Source organism: Coregonus lavaretus, assembly GCF_964263955.1.
Source record: "Coregonus lavaretus genome assembly, chromosome: 3".
In the NCBI taxonomy this organism is placed as follows: Eukaryota; Metazoa; Chordata; class Actinopteri; order Salmoniformes; family Salmonidae; genus Coregonus; species Coregonus lavaretus.
In genome coordinates, this window is record NC_139990.1 from 44,740,210 (window position 1) to 44,762,778 (window position 22,569).

The 22,569-nt window shown below is 41.8% G+C and overlaps 1 protein-coding gene across 1 annotated transcript; it reads right to left on the reverse strand.

The window, feature by feature from the left end:
- Nucleotides 1-8,478: 8,478 nt before the first annotated feature.
- On the reverse strand, nt 8,479-9,519 carry LOC311111476 (twist-related protein 2-like). Its single transcript, XM_084154211.1, has 2 exons — nt 8,899-9,519; nt 8,479-8,563 (listed from the first exon to the last, which is right to left on the reverse strand). The coding sequence occupies exon 1, from the start codon at nt 9,430-9,432 to the stop codon at nt 8,929-8,931; it is 504 nt and encodes a 167-aa protein (XP_084010337.1). The 5' UTR covers nt 9,433-9,519; the 3' UTR covers nt 8,479-8,563; nt 8,899-8,928.
- Between the last annotated feature and the right edge of the window lie 13,050 nt (nt 9,520-22,569).

The window sequence follows — 22,569 nt, forward strand, 5'->3', positions numbered from 1 at the left end:
AAGATGCAGGCTTTAGTCTCAGTGCTGAAATAGTACATTTAGTGTACTGTGGCTATGCACCTCTACTCATTCCCAGCTTCCAATGGGCTCATTCAACCCCTGTTCTATCCTCCTCCCTAAGTTATTGTTGTAACTACATGTTTTCAAACACCTTACCTGGTAAATGCAGGTAAGTAAGTGAATAAATATAGAAACAACTCATGCCATATCAGAGCTTATTCCACTTAGTAGACATAGACATCTTGCCTTGCCACACAGCTCTCAGGGTTTTTCATCACAGCACATAGCCCAAGGCAGTTAGAGGTTGCATCTCAAATGGCACACTATTCCCTATATAGTGCACTACATTTAACCAGGTCAAAAATAGTACACTATACAGGGAATAGGGTGCCATTTAGCACGCATGCACACTGTTCCTACAACAGCAAATCCCAACAGATTCAACAAGCCCTCCCCTTACCTTCTAGAACAGTACCAAGCTACAGGGGAGATGGGCTGCGTCCCAAATGGCACCCTGTTCCTTATTTAGTGCAATACTTTTGAACAGGGCCCATAGGTAAAATGGGTGCACTATATAGTATAGGCAACAGGGTGCCATTTGGGACACACTCCATCTCCTCTGTAGCTTGGTACTGTTCTAGAAGGTATTTGCTGTTGTTGGAACAATGTGGCACCCTATTCCCTGTATAGTGTACTATTTTTGACCTGGTTAAAAGGAGTGTATTAGGTAATAGGGTACCATTTGGGATGCAGCCAGGGGCTTCACTCTTCACTCTCATTTCTGCTGGATGACTCTCACTTTGTCTGTAATAATCATGGCCAGCCTTTTAGCTTTGTGTCTCTGTCTTACCTTCCATAATATACAGCTAAGAGTGCAGGCACCAATGGGACTGATTCTTTCTTTTTTCAGAGACCCTGAGGGGATCTCTCTGACACTGGAGGATTTGTCAACTATATGTGGACAACACCACATTCATTGTTGCAATTTTAGATATTTATCTAGTTAGATCTTGAGGTTCATTGTGTTGATGGAACTGAGATCTTTTGTCATTAGATTATCATTCAACACCACACAGTACAGTGTTGCATCTTTAACCAGACCGTTCAAACATGTAGATGAAGACTGGCTGACTGAAGTCCTCACATCAGCACATCTGGACAGAACATGAGGGGTTTCGTTCGTGAATTATTCATAGATTTTCAGTATTCAAACAATCAGCAGACTTACAACCTCAGGGTGTGTGTGTGTGTGTGTGTGTGTGTGTGTGTGTGTGTGTGTGTGTGTGTGTGTGTGTGTGTGTGTGTGTGTGTGTGTGTGTGTGTGTGTGTGTGTGTGTGTGTGTGTGTGTGTGTGTGTGTGTGTGTGTGTGTGTGTGTGTGTGTGTGTGTGTGTGCGTGCATGCGTGTGTGTCTTGGTCTCCTGTCTACCAAAGCCTTGTCTGGATGGAAATACTGTATCTTTGATCTTATCTCCAGCCCTGGTCTGGCCTGCACCTCTCCTTTGCTGAATCCTGACATAGTTGGAGTATTTTTATTGGCATTAGGTGCTATATTTCCATAAAATATTGTGAATCTTAACAGTCTGTGAATGTATTAAAAGTCACAAAATATGTCAGATTTCTCAATTTCTCCTTTGGTTGTTCATGTGTTTCTTATTCGGATGACACTAGGTCTTAGCTCGGCAGTCTGCACCTGTGGCCAACAGTTACATTCACCAAACAGAATACAGTCAGGTCCATTGCCCTAAAATATATCCACATGTCATCACAATGTATTCTGTTAGATATTTCCATGCAATCTAAATTGTTACATTCGTCAATCAATCATATTATCACTTTACATATTATTGCTGAATGATCAGCGAGGGTGTAGTGGAAAAGGAAGCTTCCCACTGGTCACAAACTGGTTGAATCAATGTTGTTTCAACGTAATTTGTCAAGGTATTGTGTTGTGGAATCTATGTGGAAAATACATTGGATTGGAAAGAAGTCATGACGTAACACCCTGATCTGTTTCACCTGTCCTGTGCTTGTCTCCACCCCCCACCAGGTGTCTCCCATTTGTCCCCATTGTCTCCTGTGTATTCATACCTGCCTTTTCTGTTTGTCTGTTGCCAGTTTGTCTCGTCCCGTCAAGTCCTACAAGTGTGTTCCCATGTTTCCTTTCTGCCTGTCTTGACCCTGATCCTGCCCGCCGTCCTGTACCTGCCTGACTCTGATTAGGATTACGACCCTTTGCCTGCCTTGACTTACCTTTCGCCTGCCCCTTGAACTATCATAAACTCTGAGACTCGTATTATCTGCCTCCTGTGTCTGCATCTGGGTCTTGGCCTGAGCCGTGATACATGAACTGTTGTTTTAAGGGTGAAATTTCAACTACATGATTATGTCATGATGGTAACCAAATTTCAACATAGGCAAACCTTGGATCAAATATATATTGAACGTGTACCTTTAAAACAACGTCAGATCTTCAACTTAAATCCACTGGGCAGCACCTCCTACTGGAGAATATATATATCTACAGCTACCCTTTGGTCTCCCATCCAGGGTTTTAACCAACAATCAAAATGAAAGAATAGGCCTAAATCAAATCAAACTTTTAAAAGTGCATTTATAGTTTGATTTGATTTAGTCCTATTCTTTAATTTAGATTTTTTGATGAAATGGAGACATGAATCCAACATAAAAAGTATTAATTGTAGGCAAACTGTATATAAAGACAGACTAAGTCAATGGCACAGATGGAACTATCCAAGCAGAATATACATCTCTCATATGTTGACATTAGGTTGTGTTGACAATTCAATATCACTTTTGAAATACAATAAATGGCCTATTCATTTGTCCACAAGTTAACAGATAATATTGTATGTTGGATTCACGTCTCTAATTCAACCAAAAATATAAATTAAAGAATGGGATTAAGCCAGTGGTGCAGATGGAACTATCCAAGCAGTAGATAAATCTCCTTTAAATGTTGATATTTGGTTGTGTTGTCAACCAAACACAATTCAATATTACATTTGTAATAGTTAAGGCTATTTTACAAACGAATGTAACATTCAACCTTAAAATGAGTAACACATCCATGGTCACATTTTGAGGTTACTGTATCTATACATGTCTTCTTAAGTAATCATTTAAAGCGTGCATGTTCAAGATCGCATGCATAGGTTGTCGCAGGTCTGTGGAGAGCTTCACAATTGCTGTAATAATCTGTCAGAATCTCGAACGGCATTGATCACTTGCACCATGCACTTTAAATGTAATCTCAACTGCAATCCAGGTCATTTGGTTTTGCTAATAGATGAAGCACAGTGATGTTGTATAAATAAATAAAATATCTGACATTGTATTCCCATTTTAACTTTGATGTGCTTTTAAATTGTGCATAGACATTTGGGTGACAATTAAACCCAAAAAATCTTACCTTTTTTTCCGATTGGAATTTCGTTGTACGTTTAGATGGTTGAAAGCATAGTGATCACACATTGGAAATTCAACTAACTTTTAGCTGTCTTTTTGAGTGGATGAATAAAGGTTGTTAATCTCATCAACGTCTCAACCAAATATTACCCAGTTATCCAAGTTGAAATGACGTGGTGTGCCCAGTGGGTTGTCAATATATGATCAAGTTATATCTTCCGACTGACTTAATGTTACAGCAATGCTTATTGCATTAACTATTCATTTAATTATAGAAAATATATAATACAACATTCACAACAGAACGGTATAACAATCATAAGGAAAAATACAAGTAGGCCTACACCACGGAAGGTTTAGATGCGGCCCGGAACGACTTGGCCATTGAGAATGTTTATATGTTTCACAACAATTATAATGGTAGTATACATATTTATAAATTGAAAATAGCGTCACTGAAATAGTAGCTTATCCTATTTATAATAATAAATAATAATAATAATTTTTATGAAGGGATCTTGTGAAGGGATCTTGTGCTATTAGGCAAGCGGCCTGTGGTAGAATAGGTCTATACTCCACCTGTTCTCATGCATGTCTCAGCCATTCTTTAAACTGTCCACTTGACCTAGTCCCCTGCTATATCAAAACTAAGGCACCCCACCCCCCATTTGTGTGTCAAGTATATAATAATAATAATAATAATAATCAGCATCATCATCATCATCATCATCATCATCATCATAATAATAATAATAACAATAACAATAATCATCATCATCATAAATAGTGTATAATTATAAATAACAATTTGATAAAATGTCTATTAGGCCAAAATACTATTTTATGTAATGTACCATGGGCCAATTCTTAAGAAACGAATGAACTGAATATAGAATAGTACAGACAGTATCATAATGCCGCAACTCCTCGAATGAAGGAATGCATTCTGGAGATAAAGAACAATTGTTACCAATGTATGCAGTTAGTTATTCAAGACTCATTTTCTGATGCAGATATTTGCACCCAGTGATATAAACTGAGACTACAGGGATGAGCAATTATTTCCGATTTTTCTTTTAAAAACACGTTATTTCATTCTTACAATGTATTTAAATTAAACATAAGGTAGGCCTATAATTTGCTTATTAGGAACATCACAATTACTTCAACCCTTATAGAAAACATTCAGTTACTGGGCAACACAGACAATAGGCTATATTATATTGATTTATTATTTATTTATTTTATTTTATTGTCCTTTTCAAAACCACTTATTTGTCATCGAACATTTTACATCCCCATTTTCTAAACAAAGAGATAGCATTTGACATCCCCATTTTCTAAACAAAGAGATAGCATTTTACACCCCCATTTTCTAAGAAAAGAAACTCTGCAAAGTATTGGCTATGGTTTAGCAGTCAATGAAGAGCAGGAAACACTGCAGGTCGGATTGAAGGCCCACTTCAGACTGACCCTTTGCACCAATGTACAATTCCACACAGGCCTATATTATATTCAATATATCAAAAGATAAGCGCGTTTCAATAACTATCAGAAGTTATTTGGCGTCTTTCCAACAACCACTAGGCTACAGTATTGCATCCTGCCATTATCAAAACAACTTACATAATACTGGTTAATAACATTGACGTCGATTGCTGTAGGCCCTCTCCCAGTACATTTAAAAAATGCTATATTCTCTTACCCCCATCTCCAGTAAATTCCTGCGCTGTTGGAACCGTCCATTTTAGTTTGTTAGATTTCCTATGGGACGTAGGCGGAGGTTCAATCGCAGGTGAGGCCCGTGATAATCTATTATCACCCACACGATGTGTTTAGTCGATTTTTGTTGTGAATAGAACGCTAATGCTTCTCTCCGATCTTATTTCGATGTCATTCTGTCGAGGAATGCTCTTGAACTAAGGCGAGTCACTGTTCCACAAGAACATCTGTTCATTTCACGTGACTTTTGTAAAATACTAACATCTGTTCAAAATAGGTTTCATTCGGGCGCCTCTCTCTGCATCGTGTCAGTTGCCAACTCCTCTCTGCAAACACAGGAACTTATACTTGCTCTTAGTTGTATTACATTTATGAGTTTGAGAGAGTTTGTTGACTTCAAATTAAGCTATTTTGCTTGTCAACGGGAACAGCTTGCATGTTCGTATAAGCAAGTTTTGTTCTGAGGTAGGCTAAGGACTAGGTTTATCCTTTGCATTCATGTTTTTAGTTTGCATATAACTATGTTTTCTGTTTTGGAATGCCTAACTTTTCTTGCGATTCTGCAGTGGCTGTGTCCATAAAAACAAGCGGTGTATAGGAGACTTTCACATATGCTGGCTGTATACTCCACCACCTTCCACTAGCCTACAGGGCCTACCAAAGATGCCTTGAATTTCATAGACATCTGGGAATTCCATACATGCCTCACAAGCCAATTGCACACCTTCAAACGGACACGTGCTTTGAATCAAACGACTCTGGGAGTGTTGAAGCGTCCAAAATACTTTTCCAGATTCAACAAATGGATGGATAGATGAAGCGTCCGGGGCAATAAATGCAGGCTATGCAATATTTTGATTGAACAGGTATTCTGACAGAACACGCCTGTGATCTCAGATTGACAATCAGTTGTCCTGCGTTATCTGCAATAAAGTGACATGTTTGCACAACATCTACAACTGATACACATAGCCTTTAATACATGCTAATAATCAATCAACACCCGTTTACGTTAAATAAATTGGTGAAGAATATTGGGACAAAGTTATGGGGATAAATTAATTGGACCTGTTTTGATTTACAGGCGGTTTGCAGGGGCTTTGGCCTGAGAGCTTGCTACTATAGCCCGCCATATGGGAAAGAGCATGCGCCCATCAGTTCGACTTATTAAATCGTTTTCATTTATATTGAAGCCACAGAGAGAAAATAAAACACACAAACAATATTTGTTAACTTATGCTTCATCTTTACTTTTACCCATGAATAGCCTATTACATTTAACAAAGTAACATGAATCTTTGTGAATAGATTATACAGTAGCCTAAGATAATACAGACAGTCATTTACAATAGGCCTGCTACATCGTCTAGGCTACGTAGTAGGCCATATTAAATATCATGATTTAAGGTGTTATGACTCGCATATCAATATATATCACAATTGAATAGGCCTATTTTAATTTAGTATGTTTCAGCTTTTGCAAAACTATTATCCATTTCTCATTAAAGAAAGAAGCAAATTCATGCAACTGATAAATCATGTCGAATTGTAACCTCATTTATCAGGAACACGGAATAACCTCATTTATCAGGAACATGGAATAACCTAATTTATCAGGAACACGAATAACCTTATTTATCAGGAACAGGAATAACTTTATTTATCAGGAACATGGAATAACCTCATTTATCAGGAACACAGAATAACTTAATTGATCAGGAACAGGGAATAACCTCATTCATCAGGAACATGGAATAACCTTATTTATCAGGATCAGGAATAACTTCATTTATCAGGAACATGGAATAACCTCATTTATCAGGAACATGGAATAACCTCATTTATCAGGAACATGGAATAACCTCATTTATCAGAAACATGGAATAACCTCATTTATCAGGAACACGGAATAACCTTATTTATCAGGAACAGGAATAACTTTATTTATCAGGAACATGGAATAACCTCATTTATCAGGAACACAGAATAACTTCATTTATCAGGAACACGGAATAACCTCATTCATCAGGAACACGGAATAACCTTATTTATCAGGAACAGGAATAACATCATTTATCAGGAACATGGAATAACCTCAATTATCAGGAACACGGAATAACCTAATTCATCAGGAACATGGAATAACCTCATTTATCAGGAACATGGAATAACCTTATTTATCAGGAACATGGAATAACCTCATTTATCACGAACATGGAATAACCTCATTTATCAGGAACATGGAATCATAGCAAATGTCAACACTATAGGCTTCAGTGACGCACAAAGTGTTGCTACAACACTCTCATTACTACAAAATAAATATAATAAATATTGTAATTATTTAGTCCTTCATAACCTATAGTCCCATCGCGTCGAGAGAAATCCGATAATCTGAGGCATTTCAGGAGTATGTTGGTTTACGATAAAGCGTGATTATGTTGATTATAAGCCCATGCCAATAACAACCGTTTCCCAGATGGACACAGTTTCATACACCCCTCTTACTGAATGACCCCTGCGAAAGTTGTTGTCGTAAATGTGGATGTTAAGCATGGCCCACTTGTGGATTGGAGCAGGGCACATTATAAACATGTCACAAGTTCAACTTCAATGTGAAGACGTAAAGCCAATTTATTAACTATTTGGGTTAGAATAAAACTCAAAGTAGCCTAACTGATAGCCTATAAGATAATTATGCTGCATAATATTGCCTATTTGCATCAAAAGAGGGGCTTACTAAAGTATTTGACAATTGTTAGATCCTAGGACATTTAGATTTTTATAATCACACCATATTTGTTTGATTAAAACTGAATTCATGAAGTAAAAAGGCAATACTTTTTTTTAATCATTTACTTTATTGCGGAAAATATACAATTATTTACACAACAATAATAAAAATAGGAATGCATTTCAGACATCAGATCTATTCCTCATGTAACACGTGTCATCAATAAATAAATACATGTATTCTGAAAAGAATAACCTCAATTATTTTTGCACAGATTGGCGACACATTATTTAAACTCATTAGCATATAATACCGCAGTCAGTCCACATCGAAAGTCTCACACGGAAACTGAGACAAATGCTTCGATGCTGCCCTTTAACCTCCACAGAATACAGTCCACAGAGTCAAAGACATGCATAAAAACATACATTTCCAAGTAACATTCGTCGTCAACAATAAAAAACTAACGTATATCAGAATGTAGTAGTGTAGTAGCCTAGCACACGAATGCAGGTCCAGGTCGTCCAAAAGCAGGCCTTTCCCCCGCAAAGTGCTCTCCCCACGCCCTGTCCTCTTTGGTTTAAATAAATTGCTCCCATAAACCGCAGCTTTGTGTGTTTCCAGCATTATTCTCCAGATTTGCCCCGTTGTCATAATGATAAGCGGAATCAGCTGTCACCTGCAGATCAGAAAATGTATAAAAATACGATTAATTTTTAACGTCTGACTACGAACAAGTGAAACAAACACAGCAACCTATACTTGTTTGTGGCTGCAGTATGATTCACAGATCCAGGGAAGTACAATAGGCTATTAAAGTTGAACACTATTCAAGCTGATACCGTTAAAAAAAAACAATAGCCCAAATAAGCTATAGTCAAATGTAGAAGGCCTATAGGCTTAAATTGACTGTTTTTGTATTTTGCCATTTTCGTACAACGAACCGCAACTGAAATGGTTGCAATGTAGTATGGTCTTAAAAAGTAAGACAATGAGTTGGAAAACAGAGCATACCATTTTGGACTACAGCTCTTCGGCCGTGAGCTAGTGAGATGCTGACATGGACCAAGCGCCCTCCATCCTCCATACAGAGAACGCATAGCTTAATCTCTCATGAGCCACATAACTACAACTTGCCATTTTGGAGTCCAATTCATCGCTCTGCAGAACTTGGTACAGGAAATCGATGTACCTGGCAGCAAGTTTTAAGGTTTGTATTTTGCTCAGTTTGTCTGAGGGCAAAGTGGGGATAATTTTCCGCAAAGAGGAGAAAGCTTCGTTGAGTGACTGCGTCCTCTGCCGCTCGCGCACGTTCGCCATGACTCGTTGCGTCTGCAGGTCTTCGAAAGAATGTGGACTGCTGCTGCTGGACTTTTTCCCTCTTTTCCCAGGGGTAGGGCTATCTGAATCCTCCCCGTTTTTCCTGCTTGATCTCCTTTTCCTCCCACATCTCTTCGGTTGCCTATCCAGTTCCCCCTCACTGTTGCTGAGACTGTCTAGTGGAGAGCCTGGGGAGCTCGACTCTTCCCCCGTCATTTCCTCAGACATCACCCCTCAGTTAGAAGACAGACAAGCGACAGTCAGTCCGAATGATCCTCGCATCAAGTTAACGGTTAATTCCAGTTGCGCCTTCGTTTCGCCGCCTTTGAAGACACCAATAATAAAGTATCCATACATGGGATCCCGAGACAAGAAATATTTTCTGATACTTGAGAAAGTTACGGAGTTCTTATAGCCTGTATGGCGTAAAGATTTGGAGAGAGAGAGGATTGGCCAATAAAGTTTATTACGTGAAAAGAGGGGTGGGCGCAAGCAAGGAACTATGAGGAACTCCTCTCGCTGCATGGTCTTCTGAAAACAAAGTCGGAGACTGCTGAGAGCATACTTCATCAATGGCGGGATTGGTATTGTATAGCCTAGAATATAAATATGATAGGCTTATCAAAGTAACAATTTTGACTTTTATACACATTTTGTTTGATTTCAATCTCATTTAATAGGCTTATTAGGTAAAAATGACACTCTAAGGTAAAAAAAAAAAAAAAAAAAAAGGTTAAGCGTTGAATGCAATATTTGTTTTTACGCACAGCAAATAATCTACATTTTAACTAAATTTATGCCATGCACCATGTTGTAATTCAAGGTGAAATTAAACACTAAAGTAAAACAGTAAAATGACATGGAGCCAAACGATGAATACCTAAAAGTTATTCTAATATTCCTCTAGTTTGGATAAACATGATCATAATGCGCTGGCTCATCCATGCACACAAGTGGCGCGTATCCAATTGACCACACACACACCACCTGTAAGCATACAACTGGAAACCCTCTGCTGACCCAACCTTTAATTTGCCTAAACAGTTTCGAGGTAATTATCCTGGATGAGAGTATACATAGATACGTTTCTTTAAGGGCATTGAAATTGGTCCTTAACTGGAATCCATATATTTATGTATTAATATAAGACTTAGCCTATGCTTTCTGTTGATTAGGCTACTACAGTACTACTTTTAGCCCTTTATTCTGGAAACTAGAGATGCGTTTGAGTCCAACAATATCATAGTCCTCTAGCCACAATTCTTCAGTGTTGTTGAAATTAAAATTCTATGTGTGGCTTCAGTGTTGTTGAAACTCTCCTGAGAAGACTGTAACTACATTGTCCACAAGAGGGCATATTCCTCTATCTCTACCTTTTTCTCTATCTCTAGACTCCAGAGCAGGGCTCTCGAACCCTGTTACTGGAGATACCCTCCTGTAGGTTTTCACTCCAACCCTGTTCCTGGAGAGATACCCTCCTGTATGTTTTCGCTCCAACCCTGTTCCTGGAGATACCCTCCTGTAGGTTTTTGCTCCAACCCTGTTCCTGGAGAGACACCCTCCTGTAGGTTTTCGCTCCAACCCTGTTCCTGGAGAAAAACACTCCTGTAGGTTTTTGCTCCAACACTGTTCCTGGAGAGATACCCTCCTGTAGGTTTTCGCTCCAACCCTGTTCCTGGAGAGATACCCTCCTGTAGGTTTTCGCTCCAACCCTGTTCCTGGAGAGATACTCTCCTGTAGGTTTTCGCTCCAACCCTGTTCCTGGAGAGATACCCTCCTGTAGGTTTTCGCTCCAACCTCTGTTGTAACTAACCTGGTTCAGCTTATCAACCAGCTAATTAGAATCAGGTGTGCTAGATTAGGGTTGGAGTGAAGACGTACATGATGGTATCTCTCCAGGAACAGGGTTGGAGTGAAGACATACAGGACGGTATCTCTCCAGGAACAGGGTTGGAGTGAAGACGTACAGGACGGTATCTCTCCAGGAACAGGGTTGGAGTGAAAACCTACAGGACGGTAGCTCTCCAGGAACAGGGTTGGAGTGAAGACGTACAGGACGGTAGCTCTCCAGGAACAGGGTTGGAGTGAAGACGTACAGGATGGTATCTCTCCAGGAACAGGGTTGGAGTGAAGACGTACAGGACGGTAGCTCTCCAGGAACAGGGTTGGAGTGAAGACGTACAGGACGGTAGCTCTCCAGGAACAGGGTTGGAGTGAAGACGTACAGGACGGTATCTCTCCAGGAACAGGGTTGGAGTGAAGACGTACAGGACGGTAGCTCTCCAGGAACAGGGTTGGAGTGAAGACGTACAGGACGGTATCTCTCCAGGAACAGGGTTGGAGTGAAGATGTACAGGACGATAGCTCTCCAGGAACAGGGTTGGAATGAAGACGTACAGGACGGTATCTCTCCAGGAACAGGGTTGGAGTGAAGACCTACAGGACGGTAGCTCTCCAGGAACAGGGTTGGAGTGAAGACCTACAGGATGGTAGCTCTCCAGGAACAGGGTTCTAGAGCCCTGCTCTAGTCTCTAGACCAGGGTTCCGCACCTGGCGCATTTTTATTTTATTTATTATTGTTGGACATGAAAGACCGTAGGCTAAAAACACCAGGAAATCCTCTCCAATTGATTTTAATTTTGGAAATCTGTTCCCAAGTATTCCCTCGCATAATAGAGAGACACGTGATCGTATACAAATGTAAGCAAGGTTTGAAATGATCGTTTTAGTCAAATATTATATCTGTTTGGGCTTCTTGCGGTCAATTTGCAGTCTACAAATTATTTGTAATTATGTTCCGGCCCCCCGACCAAAAATGGTCCCGCGGCTGAATCTAGTTGAGGATCCCTGCTCTAGACCGTTTGTTATTGGAATATATCCCCCCCCCCCCCCCCCCCCCATGCTATAAAAGTCTCATTTATAGTAATTTAGCATAATACTAAAATCTAAACAAAAAACAGCTATCTCATAAATACTGCAATCAGATTTTCATGAAGTCAATCACATGAATTAAATGTTGTAACATACAGTATGATTACTTAGTCCTGGTTAAAGTTGTAGCCTAGGCTACATGTGGGATCCCATATAAAAGAGAAGGTAACACTGCTGCTACCTCGCTCTCTAACCAAGGTGAATTGAGGAGCAAAATGAAGTGCAGAGGAAATTCTTCAACTCTTAGAGGACAGTGCCCCTATATAAAAGGCCTCTGTCTGTAAAAAATATTTACCAGGATGTGGGGGTGGTAAACAATAAACAATATCCATCTTGTGTCATAGTAAGAGGATTACCTTCTCTGGGTTCTAGAATCCCCAGGAGCACCAATAGGGGAGCAGGAAGCAGGAGGGCAGGCACGGTTAGAGGTCACAACACTAGTGACCATCCATTGAAACCAGTGTCTAGCCAGGGCCCAGGGCTCAGAGTGAACCATTGTTCTGACTGGGGGACAGACAGGGGGACACCTCAGGGTATACCTTACTTGCACAGAGGTTGGTTAACTGTGACCTGTCCTGACCAATAATTTAATTTAATCTGTTTGACATGTTAGGGGTCAAACTGAAGTACCAGTATCCAGGAACATCCATACATTGTGACTTTAGATCTTATTGCGATATGCCAACAATTTAAGGGCTCATTTGAAAAAGAGGCCTGGGTCTCAATGTGACTCCCTGTCAAAATAAAGGCAAAAAAAAAAATGATTTCACACAATTTTCCAGAATAATTTAGCACTGAGACTAAAGATTAAACTACTGATATTTCAGTAGACTTAAAGAGTTTAGTAGCAGCAGGTCCCCTCACCAGGTGACTCTACCTGGCTGTGTAGCCTTGTCCATGGTGCTGATCCTTACAGCATTACTTTGCCTGACATAGTAGTCAGTGTACAGTAGCTTATGTTGAGCTATTGCCTTGATTATGGAATACATCACATTGTGAAGAAGGCCAAAGCGGTGGGTGTGCAGTGAGGAGGCAGACAAGGATATAATATAGGTTGTTTTTGCTTAAGGTGAGGGCTTTTCTTTGACGTTGATATAAATAGGTGCCAAAAAGTACAATGTTTACAAAGCAATAAACAGGACGAAAAGAAGAGCAACGTAAACTGAAAGTCAGAGCAGTAGCCTTACTCAGGACTCCATAATGCCTGATTGAAAGTCAGAGCAGTAGCCTTACCCAGGACTCCATAATGCCTGATTGAAAGTCAGAGCAGTAGCCTAACCCAGGACTCCATAATGCCTGGTTGAAAGTCAGAGCAGTAGCCTAACCCAGGACTCCATAATGCCTGATTGAAAGTCAGAGCAGTAGCCTAACCCAGGACTCCATAATGCCTGATTGAAAGTCAGAGCAGTAGCCTAACCCAGGACTACATAATGCCTGATTGAAAGTCAGAGCAGTAGCCTAACCCAGGACTCCATAATACCTGATTGAAAGTCAGAGCAGTAGCCTAACCCAGGACTCCATAATGCCTGATTGAAAGTCAGAGCAGTAGCCTAACTCAGGACTCCATAATGCCTGGTTGAAAGTCAGAGCAGTAGCCTAACCCAGGACTCCATAATACCTGATTGAAAGTCAGAGCAGTAGCCTTACCCAGGACTCCATAATGCCTGATTGAAAGTCAGAGCAGTAGCCTTAACCAGGACTCCATAATGCCTGATTGAAAGTCAGAGCAGTAGCCTTGCCCAGGACTCCATAATGCCTGATTGAAAGTCAGAGCAGTAGCCTAACCCAGGACTCCATAATACCTGATTGAAAGTCAGAGCAGTAGCCTTACCCAGGACTCCATTATGCCTGATTGAAAGTCAGAGCAGTAGCCTAACCCAGGACTCCATAATGCCTGATTGAAAGTCAGAGCAGTAGCCTAACCCAGGACTCCATAATGGCTGATTGAAAGTCAGAGCAGTAGCTTTACCCAGGACTCCATAATACCTGATTGAAAGTCAAAGCAGTAGCCTTACCCAGGACTCCATAATGCCTGATTGAAAGTCAGAGCAGTAGCCTTGCCCAGGACTCCATAATGCCTGATTGAAAGTCAGAGCAGTAGCCTAACCCAGGACTCCATAATACCTGATTGAAAGTCAGAGCAGTAGCCTAACCCAGGACTCCATAATGCCTGATTGAAAGTCAGAGCAGTAGCCTAACCCAGGACTCCATAATACCTGATTGAAAGTCAGAGCAGTAGCCTAACCCAGGACTCCATAATGCCTGGTTGAAAGTCAGAGCAGTAGCCTAACCCAGGACTCCATAATACCTGATTGAAAGTCAGAGCAGTAGCCTTACCCAGGACTCCATAATGCCTGATTGAAAGTCAGAGCAGTAGCCTAACCCAGGACTCCATAATGCCTGATTGAAAGTCAGAGCAGTAGCCTTACCCAGGACTCCATAATGCCTGATTGAAAGTCAGAGCAGTAGCCTTACCCAGGACTCCATAATGCCTGATTGAAAGTCAGAGCAGTAGCCTTACCCAGGACTCCATAATGCCTGATTGAAAGTCAGAGCAGTAGCCTTAACCAGGACTCCATAATGCCTGATTGAAAGTCAGAGCAGTGGTCTTGCCCAGGACTCCATAATGCCTGATTGAAAGTCAGAGCAGTATCCTAACCCAGGACTCCATAATACCTGATTGAAAGTCAGAGCAGTAGCCTTACCCAGGACTCCATTATGCCTGATTGAAAGTCAGAGCAGTAGCCTAACCCAGGACTCCATAATGCCTGATTGAAAGTCAAAGCAGTAGCCTTACCCAGGACTCCATAATGCCTGATTGAAAGTCAGAGCAGTAGCCTAACCCAGGACTCCATAATACCTGATTGAAAGTCAGAGCAGTAGCCTTACCCAGGACTCCATAATGCCTGATTGAAAGTCAGAGCAGTAGCCTAACCCAGGACTCCATAATACCTGATTGAAAGTCAGAGCAGTAGCCTTACCCAGGACTCCATAATGCCTGGTTGAAAGTCAGAGCAGTAGCCTAACCCAGGACTCCATAATACCTGATTGAAAGTCAGAGCAGTAGCCTTACCCAGGACTCCATAATGCCTGATTGAAAGTCAGAGCAGTAGCCTAACCCAGGACTCCATAATGCCTGATTGAAAGTCAGAGCAGTAGCCTTACCCAGGACTCCATAATGCCTGATTGAAAGTCAGAGCAGTAGCCTTACCCAGGACTCCATAATGCCTGATTGAAAGTCAGAGCAGTAGCCTTACCCAGGACTCCATAATGCCTGATTGAAAGTCAGAGCAGTAGCCTTACCCAGGACTCCATAATGCCTGATTGAAAGTCAGAGCAGTAGCCTAACCCAGGACTCCATAATGCCTGATTGAAAGTCAGAGCAGTAGCCTAACCCAGGACTCCATAATGCCTGATTGAAAGTCAGAGCAGTAGCCTTACCCAGGACTCCATAATGCCTGATTGAAAGTCAGAGCAGTAGCCTAACCCAGGACTCCATAATGCCTGATTGAAAGTCAGAGCAGTAGCCTTACCCAGGACTCCATAATGCCTGATTGAAAGTCAGAGCAGTAGCCTAACCCAGGACTCCATAATGCCTGATTGAAAGTCAGAGCAGTAGCCTTACCCAGGACTCCATAATGCCTGGTTGAAAGTCAGAGCAGTAGCCTAACCCAGGACTCCATAATACCTGATTGAAAGTCAGAGCAGTAGCCTAACCCAGGACTCCATAATGCCTGGTTGAAAGTCAGAGCAGTAGCCTAACCCAGGACTCCATAATACCTGATTGAAAGTCAGAGCAGTAGCCTTACCCAGGACTCCATAATGCCTGATTGAAAGTCAGAGCAGTAGCCTAACCCAGGACTCCATAATGCCTGATTGAAAGTCAGAGCAGTAGCCTTACCCAGGACTCCATAATGCCTGATTGAAAGTCAGAGCAGTAGCCTAACCCAGGACTCCATAATGCCTGATTGAAAGTCAGAGCAGTAGCCTTACCCAGGACTCCATAATGCCTGATTGAAAGTCAGAGCAGTAGCCTTACCCAGGACTCCATAATGCCTAATTGAAAGTCAGAGCAGTAGCCTAACCCAGGACTCCATAATGCCTGATTGAAAGTCAGAGCAGTAGCCTTACCCAGGACTCCATAATGCCTGATTGAAAGTCAGAGCAGTAGCCTAACCCAGGACTCCATAATGCCTGGTTGAAAGTCAGAGCAGTAGCCTAACCCAAGACTCCATAATACCTGATTGAAAGTCAGAGCAGTACCCTTACTCAGGCCTCCATAATGCTTGATTAACCTTGATGACTGTTTTGCACACTCTTGGCATTCTCTCAACCAGCTTCACCTGGAATGCTTTTCCAACAGTTTTGAAGGAGTTCCCACATATGCTGAGCACTTGTTGGCTGCTTTTCCTTCACTCTGCGGTCCGACTCATCCCAAACCATCTCAATTGTGTTGAGGTCGGGTATTGTGCAGGCCAGGTCATCTGATGCAGCACTCCATCACTCTCCTTCTTGGTAAAATAGCCCTTACACAGCCTGGAGGTGTGTTGGGTCATTGTCCTGTTGAAAAACAAATGATAGTCCCACTAAGCCCAAACCAGATGGGATGGCGTATCGCTGTAGAATGCTGTGGCAGCCATGCTGGTTAAGCGTGCCTTGAATTCTAAATAAATCACAGACAGTGTCACCAGCAAAGCACCCCCACACCATAACACCTCCTCCTCCATGCTTTATGGTGGGAACTACACATGCGGAGATCATCCGTTCACCCACACCGCGTCTCACAAAGACAAGGCGGTTGGAACCAAAAATCTCAAATTTGGACAAATTTCCACCGATCTAATGTCCATTGCTCGTTTCTCTTTGCTTATTTGAGCTATCTTCTGTATAATTACCTTGTCACAACACAACTGATTGGCTCAAACGCATTAAGAAGGAAAGAAATTCCACAAATTAATTTTTAAGAAGGCACACCTGTTAATTGAAATGCATTCCAGGTGACTACCTCATGAAACTGGTTGAGAGAATGCCAAGAGTGTGCAAAGCTGTCATCAAGGCAAAGGGTGGTTATTTGAAGAATCTCAAGTATAAAATATATTTTGATTTGTTTAACACTTTTTTGGTTACTACATGATTCCATATGAGTTCTTTCATAGTTTTGATGTCTTCACTATTATTCTACAAAGTAGAAAATAGTAAAAATAAAGAAAAACCCTTGAATGAGTAGGTGTGTCCAAACTTTTTGACTCTGTACAGGCAGTTAGATTTGGGTATGTCATTTTATGCGAAAGTTGAAAAAAAGGGTCCGATCCTTAAGAGGTTAATCAACAGATGCATTCATGGAAAACAGAGTAGGCCTTATAACTATTGGAGCCGCAACAAAAAGTTTGGTGTCTAAACTTTGGTGACCATGTTTCTTTCTTCAGTGTTTTTTTTCTCACTTTGCAGTTTTCATTTCCTTATAAAATATGAATGGGCTGCATACTATATCAGTACATAGGTTATCCACAGTTTTGCATCAGAATGTTGTATGTTGTTGCGTATGTATGGCAACACATTCGGTTAGTTCCAAAATTGCGCTAAAACAATCACCAGTTTACCAGAACCATAATATATAACTCCCATAGTTACACAACAATGTAATCAAATGTTGAACTACTGCATGGAAATCACAGGAGGTGTCCCAAATGTCACCCTATTCCCTATAGAGTAGGGGAAAAAAGTATTTAGTCAGCCACCAATTGTGCATGTTCTCCCACTTAAAAAGATGAGAGAGGCCTGTAATTTTCATCATAGGTACACGTCAACTATGACAGATAAAATAAGAAAATAAAATCCAGAAAATCACATTGTAGGATTTTTTATGAATTTATTTGCAAATTATGGTGGAAAATAAGTATTTGGTCAATAACAAACGTTTCTCAATACTTTGTTATATACCCTTTGTTGGCAATGACACAGGTCAAACGTTTTCTGTAAGTCTTCACAAGGTTTTCACACACTGTTGCTGGTATTTTGGCCCATTCCTCCATGCAGATCTCCTCTAGAGCAGTGATGTTTTGGGGCTGTCGCTGGGCAACACGGACTTTCAACTCCCTCCAAAGATTTTCTATGGGGTTGAGATCTGGAGACTGGCTAGGCCACTCCAGGACCTTGAAATGCTTCTTACGAAGCCACTCCTTCGTTGCCCGGGCGGTGTGTTTGGGATCATTGTCATGCTGAAAGACCCAGCCACGTTTCATCTTCAATGCCCTTGCTGATGGAAGGAGGTTTTCACTCAAAATCTCACGATACATGGCCCCATTCATTCTTTCCTTTACACGGATCAGTCGTCCTGGTCCCTTTGCAGAAAAACAGCCCCAAAGCATGATGTTTCCACCCCCATGCTTCACAGTAGGTATGGTGTTCTTTGGATGCAACTCAGCATTCTTTGTCCTCCAAACACGACGAGTTGAGTTTTTACCAAAAAGTTCTATTTTGGTTTCATCTGACCATTTGACATTCTCCCAATCCTCTTCTGGATCATCCAAATGCACTCTAGCAAACTTCAGACGGGCCTGGACATGTACTGGCTTAAGCAGGGGGACACGTCTGGCACTGCAGGATTTGAGTCCCTGGCGGCGTAGTGTGTTACTGATGGTAGGCTTTGTTACTTTGGTCCCAGCTCTCTGCAGGTCATTCACTAGGTCCCCCCGTGTGGTTCTGGGATTTTTGCTCACCGTTCTTGTGATCATTTTGACCCCACGGGGTGAGATCTTGCGTGGAGCCCCAGATCGAGGGAGATTATCAGTGGTCTTGTATGTCTTCTATTTCCTAATAATTGCTCCCACAGTTGATTTCTTCAAACCAAGCTGCTTACCTATTGCAGATTCAGTCTTCCCAGCCTGGTGCAGGTCTACAATTTTGTTTCTGGTGTCCTTTGACAGCTCTTTGGTCTTGGCCATAGTGGAGTTTGGAGTGTGACTGTTTGAGGTTGTGGACAGGTGTCTTTTATACTGATAACAAGTTCAAACAGGTGCCATTAATACAGGTAACGAGTGGAGGACAGAGGAGCCTCTTAAAGAATAAGTTACAGGTCTGTGAGAGCCAGAAATCTTGCTTGTTTGTAGGTGACCAAATACTTATTTTCCACCATAATTTGCAAATAAATTCATAAAAAATCCTACAATGTGATTTTCTGGATATTTTATTCTCAATTTGTCTGTCATAGTTGACGTGTACCTATGATGAAAATTACAGGCCTCTCTCACCTTTTTAAGTGGGAGAACTTCCACAATTGGTGGCTGACTAAATACTTCCCCCCCCCACTGTATGTAGTGCACTATGGGCACTGGTCAAAAGTAGTGCACAATATAGGGGATAGGGTGCCATTTGGGACACAACCATAGGAGTAGTATAAAGGGTAATATCTATTTCAGTCTTTTTGGCAGGTTCCCCCTCAGTGTTCCCCTCACCGCAGCAGAAGAAGAGACTCTGAGAAAACACAGCCGTTTCATGAGAATATGATGTCATCAGAGGACACACAGACAGGCCTGGTGTTGATTTTTAATAAAGACAGGCCTTTAGGAGCCATAATAACCTCTAAAATGAGATAGCATTTGTCAGTGGTGGATATTAGGAGAGGTAGCAGGCTAGTCATATCATTTGGACACTGAAGAGGGACCAAGATAAGTACTGTCCTGTCATGCTTATTTTAGAATAGAATGAGGCTCCATAAACTCAGGCTGCTCCCTTTAGGGTTAAAGTATGCTCGAAGTATTTTCTTTCTGAATATTAGTGCTGACCTTGTGGTGATTTTTTGCAAGTGGATATGAGCTCCGACCCAATATGTCTGGGCAGCCAACTATTTAAGTTTGGCAAGGGCATTCTGTGTTTTGATAAGATAAGAGGTTTGCAGGTCTAACAGTTATATATGTATTTTTCTTCATAATAGTTTTCCCCCTTAATTATTTAGTGTGGGGTAAAAATGGTTTCAGGATGTAACTGTCTCCTACACTACAGGTTACATAAAGGAATAACACAAACTGAGTGTCCCATCCCATCCCTCACCACCATAATACAAACCCACTCTTTGTCTTGATGAGTAGTGAGTAGGAGGGGTGATTATGTCTAAGTGTATAATGGTGATTCATGCAACTTGACTTGACAGTCCTGAGTGACCCACCCCAGAGGATCACTAACAGCCCCTCCCACCAGTTCACTCAGGTCCCTCCAGCCTGCAGTCAGAACCGGGTCCAGCTCCAGCCTTCACCACCACAGCCAGAGTCAGCCCACAGGGACTGGTGACCTTTCCTCTGTTATGAGTCTATCTGCTGAGCCATATCCCTCTCTCGCTCTCTCTCTCTCTTGCTCTCTCTCTCTCTCTTTCTCTCTCTCTCTCTGTCTTTCTCTCCCCCCCCCCCCCCCCTCTCTCTCTCTCTCTCTCTCTCTCTCTCTCTCTCTCTCTCTCTCTCTCTCTCTCTCTCTCTCTCTACCTCTCTCTCTCTATTACTTTCTCCCTCCTCTCTCTCTCACTCCCCCCTCTCTCTCCTCTATCTCTCACTCTCTTTCCACCCTCTCCTTCTCCCTCTCTCTCTCTTCCTCTTCCTCTCTCTCTCTCTTTCTCTCTCGCTATCTCTTAACCTACTCAGATATCTGTAGAAATAACAAACCCTGCACAGTCTCTGCCATAACATGTCTCCCCACAATTGCCAGTGATATTTTTGTTCACTCCATTAAGTTGAACACACCGAGTGGGACGCCAGAGAGGGAAGATGGATCAGCTGCTAGCGTTGAGAAAAGACAGGGGCCTTGTCTTCAAAAAGGCAGGCAAAGCTTGGAGGATAAAGTCCCCTCGGGCCTCGCCGACTAACAAGGTCAGGCTCTTGTGTTGGATGACAGCAGAATTCATTCAACCAAATGACCTCAATAGTCTCAAAACGTCGCATTCTAGGAGAAACTCAGACATCATATCTGGGTGTTTGATAACGGCCAGTCTAGCAGTCGGTCGGGGGAGAGAGGAGAGAGGGAGGAGAGAGGAGAGAGGAGAGAGGGAGGAGAGAGGGAGGAGAGAGGAGAGAGGGAGGAGAGAGGGAGGAGAGAGGGAGGAGAGAGGGAGGAGAGAGGAGAGAGGGAGGAGAAAGGGAGGAGAGAGGAGAGAGGGGGGAGAGAGGAGAGAGGGAGGAGAGGATGTGGGGTTTAGATTAGAGAGAGGTGAAGATGAAGACAGGCTTTTATAACCAGTCTGGATGTGAGCCGGAGCTCCTGAAGTAAAAAAAAACGCAGGGCTTTGATGCTGGGAGAGGCTAATCATTTTGGTTGGCTATGTATCAGACTGTCCAAGAAAAATACCCTCAAATCAGATCAGTCACCAATCAGTGACATGGCATAGTGGTTTGTCAATATGCATCACTAGGAGCTAACTTTCATTATTCCGGTACTAAACAATACAAAAAGACAGTTTGGAAAACAGTTTGTAGATCTTGGTAGAATATAATCTACCATATCTGTATGGTTTGTAGATCTTGGTAGAATATAATCTACTCTATACCTGTATGGTTTGTAGATCTTAGTAGAATAGAATCTACCATGTCTGTATGGTTTGTAGATCTTGGTAGAATAGAATCTACCATGTCTGTATGGTTTGTAGATCTTGGTAGAATAGAATCTACCATGTCTGTATGGTTTGTAGATCTTGGTAGAATAGAATCTACCATGTCTGTATGGTTTGTAGATCTTGGTAGAATAGACTCTACCATGTCTGTATGGTTTGTAGATCTTGGTAGAATAGACTCTACCATGTCTGTATGGTTTGTAGATCTTGGTAGAATAGACTCTACCATGTCTGTGTAGAGTAGTAGGAAGATGTCTTGTCTCTAACGTCAGCAGCCTGTGGTTATAATGGCTCACTGGGATCTCAGACAGCTCTACCATACATCAACACCTTATTGGCTACTGAACCCCAACAAACCTCTAGCATGTTTTCACAGCTTGGAAGCCAGAGGTGAGGGGAGGTCTGGGGAGAGCTAGGATCCCCACGGTATGCTTTCCACCTTATACTTTGGAATTCACACACACACACACACACACACACACACACACACACACTTTTGGAATTCACACACAAACACACACACGCACACGCACATGCACACACACATACACACGCATACTTTTGGAATTCACACACACACACACACACACACACACACACACACACACACACACACACAAACACACATCTATCAAATTATTTTATAAAGCCCTTTTTGCATCAGCAGTTGTCACAAAGTGTTTCTACAGAAACCCAGCCTAAAACCCCAAACAGCAAGCAATGCAGATGTAGAAGAACATGCATGCACATACACTTTGGAATTCACATACATGCACACTGTCATGCACACACACACGCATGGATGAATGCACGCACGTACACACATACACACATTTTGGATT